Source organism: Triticum dicoccoides, chromosome 7A (genome assembly GCF_002162155.2).
Source record: "Triticum dicoccoides isolate Atlit2015 ecotype Zavitan chromosome 7A, WEW_v2.0, whole genome shotgun sequence".
In the NCBI taxonomy this organism is placed as follows: domain Eukaryota; kingdom Viridiplantae; phylum Streptophyta; class Magnoliopsida; order Poales; family Poaceae; genus Triticum; species Triticum dicoccoides.
The window spans coordinates 63,237,133-63,247,663 of NC_041392.1; the positions used below are offsets into that span (position 1 = coordinate 63,237,133).

Here is a 10,531-nt window from a genome sequence, read left to right on the forward strand (position 1 = left end):
AGGGTTTGGGCCCATCGCCCATTGCACACCTGCACGTTGCCTACGCGGCCGGAAGCAGAACTAGCCCCCTTAATACAAGAGCAGGCTTACGGTCCAATCCGGCGCGCGCCACTCAGTCGCTGACGTCACGAAGGCTTCGGCTGATACCACGACGTCGAGTGCCCATAACTGTCCCCGTGTAGATGGTTAGTGCGTATAAGCCAGTGGCCAGACTCAGATCAAATACCAAGATCTCGTTAAGCGTGTTTAAGTATTCGTGAACGCCGACCAGGGCCAGGCCCACTTCTTTCCTAGGTGGTCTCAACCTGGCCTGTCGCTCCGCCACAAAGTAACAGTCGGGGGCCGTCGGGAACCCAGGCCCACCTCTACCGGGATGGAGCCACCTGCCTCTTCAGCCCCCAACTCCGAACAGTACCACAGGTAATGTAACTGTGTAAATTATATAGTATATGCCCGTGATCACCTCCCGAAGTGATCACGGCCCAGTAGTATAGCATGGCAGACGGACAAGAGTGTAGGGCCACTGATGGAACACTAGCATCCTATACTAAGCAGTAGGATAGCACGTAATGGTAACAACAGTAGTAGCAAGGACAGGCTATGCATCAGGATAGGAATAACGGAAAGCAGTAACATGCTACACTACTCTAATGCAAGCAGTATAGAGAAGAGTAGGCGATATCTGGTGATCAAAGGGGGGGCTTGCCTGGTTTCTCTGGCAAGAGAGATGGGTCGTCAACACCGTAGTCGAACTGGGGGGTTCGCCGGCAGCCTCAGGGTCTACCGGAAAGAAGTAACGGAGGAGGAACACAATAAATAACAGTGCAATCAAAGCCTCACAAGGCATAACATGACAATACGCAGTGCTAGGGGTGCCCTAACGCGGTATGAGGTGGTACCGGCGAAGGGGGGAAACCTCCGGGAAAATATCCCCGGGGTTTCGCATTTTCGAACAGATGAACTGGAGGAGGAAAGTTGCGTGTTCGCTATGCTAAGTATGCGTGGCGGACGAACGGGCTGCGAAATCGGGTTCGTCTCGTCGTTCTGAGCAACTTTCATGTACAAGGTATTTTTCATCCGAGTTACGGTTTATTTTATATTATTTTTAGAAGATTTAAATCATTTTTAGAATTATCAGAATTAATTTAATTAGAAAATGCCATTATGATGTCAGCATGACATCAGGGTGATGTCAGCAGTCAACAGTCAGTTGACTTGGTCAAACTGAAGCGTGGGTCCCAGTTGTCATTGACTTAGGTTAACTAAACATGATTAGTTAATTTAATTAAGTGATTAGGTTAATTGAACAGGATTAATTAAGTTAATTAATTAGTTAATTAACTCTTTAATTAATTAATTAATAATTAATTATTTTCAATTCCTTTTTTTAACGTTCTTAGGGGGCGTGGGGCCCCTTGCCCAGTGGCACAGAGGCCACACTACAAGAAATATGTTGATCCATGACGGATTTCGCATGACGTTTTCGAAATCTGTCATGAATAGCCCGGTATAGGCCCGCAAGCCCGTTAAAGCCCGCCAAAGCTCGCCTAACCATTCACGTATAAAACCCAAACCCTAAGTGCCTCTCCTCTCTCTGTCTCTCCCTTCGTCGCAGCCCCCCTCCCGATTCCCCATCTCCTCACACACATTGCCGCCACCCACCACCACATCGCCTCCTCCCACTGCTCGTCGCCAGCCCTTCCCCTCCTCTCACCTCGCCGCTACGGCGGCTGCTAGATCCGTCGCAACCCCCACCAATCCATCTCTCGTGCGACCCATCTCTCCCTTTCCCGCGAATCATCGCGCCGCCACCAAGATCCGCCGATTCCGGCGATGTCCGCCACCGTGCAACACACTCACGAGCTCATCTCCGACCCCTCCGCCCTCCAGCCCGGCTGGATCCGCCGCTCCCAGCCCCCTGCACTCGCACTCAACCCTTAGCCAATGTCTAGGGTTTCAGCTATGGCGGCGCGTCTGTCACTGGCGCGTCTCCAACAGCACCACTTCGTCGTGCATCGCGCCCCCTCGCGCCTCTCCGCCTCCCCCTAGCTCAGTGCGCTCGCCTGCGTTGGGCTGGACGGCGGTGACCCCGACCCCCTCTTCCGCGTCTCCGGCGCAGCGGTGCGTCCCATGGCAACCTCCTCTGTCACGCGAGACGGCGTCTGACCTGCACTGCGACCATTGCATTGCTTACAAAGGTCTCCAGTGAGCACTGCGACCTCTACCTCCCTCTTCTCCTTGATTCAGCTTGATTTTGTATCTTTCCTCTCAAGAATTGATGATTTAATATTTACAAACATTAATCCCTCTGTTATAGAATTTATAGTCTAGTAGCAAGTTAGGCTCATAGTCAGTAAACTGTTTGTTGCTTCCCTGATTTTATTAAAATGACTGTTGCAATCAGGTGGTTGTAGTTTTATTTGAGTGTACTTTTTTAGCTGTATTCTGTGAAAGTAAACTCCAGAGTGCAAAATTGTATTTGTTGTGCATTTTTGTATCTTTTCAGAACAAAAAGGGATGAATTGAACCTCTTCTAGCTCCTAATAAAAGGCAATGTGCAAAACTGTATGTTCTGTACATTTTTGTATCTTTCCAGAACAAAAAGATATGGAGAATTGAACCTCTTCTTACTGCCTAATAAAAGGGAGTGTATTACTAGTTCAATCACTTCCAGAATGCTTGTTGATATATCAGGAAAAGCGAGTTATCCACTTTATAAATTACTGGATGTTGCTTTACATTCTACAGTAGCCTCCTTTTTGTCTTTCTATATTGTGGAATCAGTGTTCCTTGTCTGACATATTTCTCTACTAATGTAAAGTGTATATATTAATGCAGTATTATTATGCTTGTTATGATATCTTAAGCACTGTTCCTGGCTCAGGTCTCCACTTGATCAGTGACGAAGGTTGATGATTACAACTGAACGACTAAATCAGTCCACTGGTAGAATTAAATATAGTTGAAGAACTATGTTGCAGACAAAAGAACTTGGTGTGTCAATTCTTTAGGACCTCACACTACAATACATAGTCAATCATAACTACTTTATAATAGTTTAGATATACTTCCTTGAAATGTTATGTGAACCATCGTTGGCTGTGCAACTTTGAAAGTGTCTCCACCTTGAACATTTCATTTATTCTTATTTTCTCTACCATTAATAGGTATTATTTATAATATGCTTCCTCAATTCCGAAATAATTGAATTTGATCAAGTTTATAAGTAAAAAAGAGGTCACTTGGCTGTTCTTGACACGTAGATAGGTGTATTTGTTTACATAAGAAAAATGACACCAAGTTAGTTCATGATCATGGTTTAGAAAAAAAAAGGTGTGCACTATGGTAAATAGAAGTACAGTTTTGTTGCAAGTAGTTTTCCAGAAACGATAACTTATCTTGTTCCCCTATCCCTTTATTATTTGTCAACACCCCTCTGATCTTTGAGATGATAATTATTCAAAGGTACCTACAGTTACACAACAAGGTGGAGCTCCTCAGCGCTTTGGCATGGGTAAGCTCCTATGCCCTTCAGGATGATTTGAACTATTTGGCACTAGATTACTCATGATTAGTCGTCGATGTTGTGTTGCTGCAATGAAACAATATTGTTGATTAATGAAAGACAAGCAATCCTGGCATAACTCTTAAGTATATAGGCCTCATGAGTGAGGTTCAAACCACGTGAAATAAAAATGATGGTTCAGATGATAATAACTACTATTTATGTTGTTGTAATCAACTTGCCATTTTGTAACAGAAGCATATTGTCTGTTACAGGTTTACTTGGTGGTCAGAGCCAAAAAGGAAGTTCGAGGTGTAGGCATGAACTTGATGATTAAGAGGGTCTGTACAATCTTGTATATTTGTTGATGTAATCTGGTGTAATTATTACTAAGGGTCTGTTATCTGATGTTGGATGTTTTATTGGCCACGTTTTAAAAGGGCTTTACTCAGTGAAATAATTGAATAGAAATTTGTGAAATGCTTTAAATTATGGGCCTGTTCAATAGAATTAATTGTGTTGTGAAAGCTTGTTTGATTATGTGTAATGGGTGGCGCTGTAACTGGTTGGATGGAAATCATGCCAGACTAAAATAGATGGTCTAAACTACCACAACAAAAAAAGTGGATGCCACGTCACATTCACGCTGGTGCCATGTAGATGCCATGTCAAGCCCATTTTTGTACGAGAGAATTCCTTATCTAACACTACCTTAATTTTTTTTGCCTTATTTGACACTGCAAAACTTTTTCTTCCTTATGTAACACCAATGCTAAAATTTGTTCCCTTTATAACATTTCCATCCATTTTGACCTCTAACGGTGTGAAATGACACCTGAGAAGACGATTTTACCCCTGATGAACTTGTGATCAAAATTCTTCCCACAGTAAAAAGCAACAGTTTTTTCACAATTTAGTTCAAAATTTGGGCAGAACCTCCCCTGTAATTTGATGCACATCCAGATCACACAATTCACATATACATATATTTCAACAAATAGTATTCAGATTTGCACATAAACATACAAGCCCCCATCCAAGTACACATATATCGCTTCCAACATATACATGATCACATATGAGTCCAATACCACACATACATCACAATCTACATCATATGAGCAACACAAAAGGATTGTCATCATGTCCAGGTTCGCGTACATAGTCCAAGTCCATGATATGGACTACACAAAAGTGACATAAGGTTCCCATATGAGTCCAAGTCCACACAACATGACTTGAGCAGCAACAGAAGTGACTCTAACTAAAAGAAATTAAATTTAGTTCACAAGCTAAGTCTTCTTCTACTCCTTGTGCTCATTGCGGGGCTGGCTGGGTTAGCTTTTTTGCTTCTTGTGCTCATTGCGGGGCTGTCGAATGGTGGCACCATAGGACAACTTTCATCCTTTTTAGCAAGCTCCATCTTCTTCCCCTTCCCTGATCTGCACTTGTACATGTATGGCAACAGTAGTCTTAGAGCAAATAACAATATGAACTATGCATAGTATTTGACATTAAAATTCAGAATTAGCAAAGATCACCTTTTACACCCTTTTGCATTTTTCTTGTTTGTAGTCTTCAAAGTTTGGCTATGTTTTCCTTTCTTCTTGGTTGTAATTTCTAAGCTTTGGCTATGGATTAGATGAATGCACACTCAATTTTCATTTGGCACAAATCAAACTCAGTTTTCATTTGGCACAAATTAAATTCAGATTTGCTAACCTTGGTGGAAAATACATAGCGGTTGCCGGTGCTTCATCACCTCTTGGCACAATGGATGACTCGGCTGATTTGGTAGTCTTCCTCCTCTTCTTTGGTGGTTCTCTACATGAGCAATAAGAAAGTAGTTCACATGCATAGTTGATTACAAAACAGTAATGCAAGAGAGTAGTTAACATGCATAAGAAAGTAGAATGCATAGTTGATTACCTCAACTCCATCAAAGCAGCAATGTCATATTTGTTCCCCTTCTTGCACTTGTGCCAATGGTGCCAGTATTCCTTACAAATAGGGCATAAGTGTTGGCCACTTTTCCTCTTTTTCTCACTACAACCCTTATGCCTCTCTGTTTGGGGCCGACCAGCTACGGCTTTTAACAAGGGTGGATGCATGAAGAATCCATGGTTAGATTTAGGCCACTGGGTCTTGTCACACATAGCAGGGATTAGTTGGCCATAAGCTGCTCTAAACTTGTCAATGGAGTAATACGAGTCCACATAATTCTGTATATGTGCATTGACAAGTGATGTGATGAATGCTAGAGCATGTTTGCAAGGAAGGCCAGAAACTTGCCATTGCCTACAAGAGCATGTGTTGTCATGCAAGTTGACGACAAACCTAAACCCGCTGCCTCCCAATTGAGTAACTTCAGCAACTTCTTCCGAGCTTTCTACCACCTCCAAGTTCAACTCTCTACTCTTTGCATTCAACTTCTTAATTATGTGGGGCAAAATTAAGCCAACTAACTTCTTTGCTACTTTTCTCCGGCGATTCCACATGATCATAATCATCTGCCTAAGCTTGTCCATTAAGTCGTCCAAGTTCAAAGACTTGTGGTGCTTAATCCAATTATTGAAGCACTCTGCCAGGTTGTTGGTTACATAGTCCACCTTACAAATGGTTGAGAACTGACTCCTAGTCCACAACCTAGTGTGCCATTTCCTAAGATATGCAGTTGCTGCTGGCTTTGCTGTTTCCATTGCAACCCAATTTTTCTCAAATATATATGTATTCCATGAGTAAGCAGCATTCCAAAGATGGTCATCAAATACCTTTCCGTGATACTTTTTCTTGAAGTTTGACACCAAGTGAAACATGCATTCCCTATGTTCTACTTCTGGGAAAACTTCCTTTACCCCTGTCATCACCGCCTGCCCGGCATCAGTGCTTATGGCTAAACCCCTTGGTGATCCTATGGCTTGCCTAAGCAATTGCATGAACCAAATCCAGTTCTCATTTGTTTCGGAATCAAAAATTCCAAAACAAAGTGGATACATCCAATTATGGCCATCTACAGCGGTAGCACTAGCTAGCTGCCCCTTGAACCTGCCTGTTAAGAATGTGCTATCTACTGCCAAATATGGCCTGCACCCACCAAGGAATCCGTCTATGCAAGGTTTCAAAGCAAAGAAGAACCTTCTAAACCTGATTTTTCCTTTTGTAGTGTAATGATCAATCTGAACTATGCTACCAGGGCAAGTGGTTTCAACTTGTGCTTTAAACCTATACAAATTGTCAAAGCTGCTATCCCAATCACCATACAATTCTTTCAGAGCTAGCTTCTTACCCATATATACTCTCTTGTAGTGGAGGTCAACCTTGTGGTGTTCTTTAATCTTCTTCTGCAATGCCTTCGCTCGAGAGTTGCATCTTCAATCAGCCAATCCTTCACCTTATCACATACCCAATGCTTGGTTCCATTCTTCGTCTTCTTTTTCCTTCTTGTACTAGAGCAATCATGACCACATGGGTTTTTCTTCACCTTCAAAAGAGAAAACAGATGTAATTAGCTAAAAATACTTAACAATTATGCAAGAAATGTTCACAAATGGGTAAAGTTAAACAATTACCATCACGGTACACTTATCTTCTGTTGTAGAAGCATGTATCCTCCAGGGACAATTATCTGCATCCCGTCTTGAACAATAGCCCCTAAACCGATGACGGGTACTATACTCGGTGTTATACTCAAATTCATGTTTGATTGCATGCTGAGAAAGTGCCAACTTGAACTCTTTCATGCTGGGATATGTAAAGCCTTTTGTCATTGGAGGGTCTAATTTGTCATACTCTACATGTGGAGTATGCTCTGCCTCATGCAACTCCTCATCCTCCTCTACTTCAACCTCCTCTACTTCATCATCCTCTACTTCACTCTCAGCCTCACTATCATCCTCACAAATATAGTCTTTGTCCTTCTCTTTATTAGGACAAAGAACCACATTTAAGGGAATAGGTTCATCCACTTCATACATATTCTCCTCATCAACACCAACATGCTCATTCTCAGGTCTTGGGTTGCGAAGGTAAGCATCATCCTCCTGTTCTACATTTTTATTAGGTTGGCTATGCGCATCACTATGCCACTTGGTGATAGGCTCATACGGTTCAGACGGATCACAATATGCAATGATCATATGCACCACCTTTGTCTCCGAGTGTTTCTCAAACATAAGCATTAAATCTTGGTCACATTTTACTTCTGGACAGATTTTTAGAGCATCATCATAGTACTGCACATGTGCAACTTCCAAATAACGCGGAGAGTACTGCTCTACAATTGACTCAATGAAATCCTTATAGTTTGTCAAGTCACAATCAATGATCTTCTCGAAACAGAAACATCGGATGTCTTTTCGAGCTTTTTTTGTTGCCAAACAATTCAATTTTTATCAAATAACTTGAATTTGGATCCATCCTGTGAATTCAAGAGACAATTAAGTGAAGAAACTATGCATGAGTATTGCTAGATAGTTCTGATCATTGCTAGTGGTACAAACATCATACAAATCCATTAAGTGACATGAACTTACCCATCTGGACACGCCCATGTAGCGGAGGCCAACCGAGCTGCACCCTGGCCTGACCCTGTAGCTGCTGCTGAGGCCGATTCAGCAGCGTATTGGCCTGAGCCTACAGCTGCTGTCGAGCCCGAACTAGCCATGCCTTGGCCTGAGCCTCCAGCCACGTCGGCGGTTGAGCCCTCAGCCCATGCCCCGCCCTGGCCCGTGATTGCTGCAGCCGAGACACCGCCTCCTGCCGAAGCCGTGCGCTGACCCGGCCCCTCCGCAACCCTAGCCGTGCGCTGGCCCGACCCCTCCGGACCACCGCCGTCGCCAAGGCTCGCCATCGCCGGATCCGCGGGGGCGCCAAGGTCGGACCCCTCCGCTGCCGCGCACTGGCTTTCCTCCGCAGCGCCTTCCCCATCCTCAGCACCACCGCCATCCATGACGCCGAATCTCCGCCGCCGCTAGCAGGTTCACCGCCGTCGCCGCCGCCCGCAATCGCTAGGGTTTGAGAAAGGGGAAGCGGGGAAGGGGATGTGGATCGCGAGAGAGATGCCCGGTTCGGTTCGGTCCTGTTGTGTTTTCTTTTTTTTTCATGCTTATGGGCAGGGGCATTTTTGTCCAGCTAAGGAAAACTGACATCACTTCATGCCTGTTTTAACGGTGTTAGCTAACAGAACTGACGGGAGTGTTAGATAGGGGAATTTTTTTTATACATGATGTTAGATAAGGAAGAAGAAAATTTCCAGTGTTAAATAAGGAACCAATATTTAAAATAGTGTTATATAAGGAATTTTCTCTTTTTGTACAGCGTCTCCAAATCCATGACGGACTAGTCTGTCATAGAGGACCGGGCCTGGGTGGGCCTAGGGACTGATCGGTGACGGCCAGGATCCGTCATGGTGGTACAGTTGTCAAATTATGACGCGATATACATGACGGATTATAAATCCGTCACGGACAACCCTCCTTGACGGTTTTGCACTGTTCCATGATGTATCCGTCATGGGTTAACAAGATTCTTGTAGTGCCACTGGAGCGGGCGCGCGGGTGCAGGGTAACGGGCGCCTGGAACGGGCGCCGGGCACCCGCCCAGGTCGACGCGGGAGGGACGGGCGCTGGGTGCCGGCGACCAGCTCGCCGGGGAAGTAGGGTGCAGCCCCGGCAGTGGCGGCCTTGGGGGCGACGTAGGGCGCGGTTTCGCACGCCGGCGTGCGTGCATGGGAGCGGCGAGCTCCAGTCGGGCAGGAGCCGGCAGGGAGCAAGGCCGTGGGCGCGTGAGCGGCTGCAAGCGGTGGAGGCGGGGCGGCGCGAGGAGCATGAGGGGCTGGGGTGGGCGAGGCCAGCATGCGGTAGCAGTAGGAGCTGGCCACGGCGGGCGACCAAGGCCATGGCCGGCGCGCAGGCGCGCATCGACGAGGCGTGCCATGGATGCAGGGGGTGTGGCCGGCGCAGGTCGCGGCACAGGCAGCAGCAGCAACGAAACATGGGCGAGGCCGGCGGTGCGTGGCGACGCGAGCGAGGCGGGTCGGCAAGGTGAGGCGGTGCGCGTGCGTGTGTGCGCGTGCGCGCGAGGCGGGGAGGAGAGTAGGAGGCCGAGGGCCTCACCGTGGTGCGTGGGGAACGGGGCAGTGGTGCGTGAGGAGGGCGGCGGGGACGACGATGTAGAGGAGAAGCAGGCCGGCGGGGGGAGCGATCCGGGCGTCGAAGGTCGATTCGGGCGGCGGCGGCGTCCTGGCGTAGGGCAGCGACCTCCTCTCCCGATCTCGATCCAATCGGGGGGAGAGGAGATATTTTTGTGGGGGGGAGTGGGTGTCGGTGGTGTTGGACTGGGGGAGTGGGGGGGTTAAGGCAGCGGGGTGGGCCGGCCCATTCAGGCGGCCGGGGTCCGTGTGGACGGCCAGCTGGGCCAAAAGGCCCAGCAGGGGGAGGGTTTTCTCCTTTTCCTTTTGTTTTCTGTTTATTCCTGTTTATCTATTTTCTGTTTCTTTTAGTTTTACTTTATAGGTAGTTTTATAATATATCAACTCAGTCCCTAAATTAGCATTATTAGTTAGGCTACTGCCATAATTAATTTGGCACTAAATAAATTAGTTTTACATTTGTTTATTATTTAAAAGTATTTAATAATTGTTTTAGCCCCTATTTTTATTTAGTTTAGGCACTTAAACATTTTGAAAAAGGTTGGTTCCAACACCCAAAATAAGTTAGGGATTATTTGCCACATGATGATCATTTTAGTTTTCATGTTTGAGAAGTTTAGAATTTCACTTATTATTTGAATTTGAATTTGAATCGGATTTGGATCAACGTGAGATTAGTAACAGTAATAGTGGTGACATGGCATCATTAGCAAAGGATCACTGTAGCTTAATTACCCGGGTGTCACAACTGGCATTTGGGAAAGTCGGGCCGACTAAGGCCCGTGGTTATCCAAGGAGGGAGATTGCTTCCAAACTCCCCTTTTCGATAACAAGGTCGCTCTTTATTGTAGTCAATCCTTACGAGAGGCGAGTATGGA

The 10,531-nt window shown here is 45.8% G+C and overlaps 1 protein-coding gene across 2 annotated transcripts; it reads right to left on the reverse strand.

Moving 5' to 3' along the window:
* Nucleotides 1–4,632: 4,632 nt before the first annotated feature.
* Nucleotides 4,633–5,492, reverse strand: LOC119328377. Of its 2 annotated transcripts, XM_037601371.1 has the most exons (4): nucleotides 5,435–5,492; nucleotides 5,228–5,329; nucleotides 5,047–5,136; nucleotides 4,633–4,947 (listed from the first exon to the last, which is right to left on the reverse strand). In XM_037601371.1, exons 1-4 carry the CDS (start codon nucleotides 5,443–5,445, stop codon nucleotides 4,791–4,793), a joined length of 360 nt encoding a protein of 119 aa, XP_037457268.1. In that variant the 5' UTR covers nucleotides 5,446–5,492; the 3' UTR covers nucleotides 4,633–4,790. The 2 variants fall into 2 exon arrangements, with proteins under 2 accessions (XP_037457268.1, XP_037457269.1); XM_037601372.1 differs by lacking the exon at nucleotides 5,047–5,136.
* Between the last annotated feature and the right edge of the window lie 5,039 nt (nucleotides 5,493–10,531).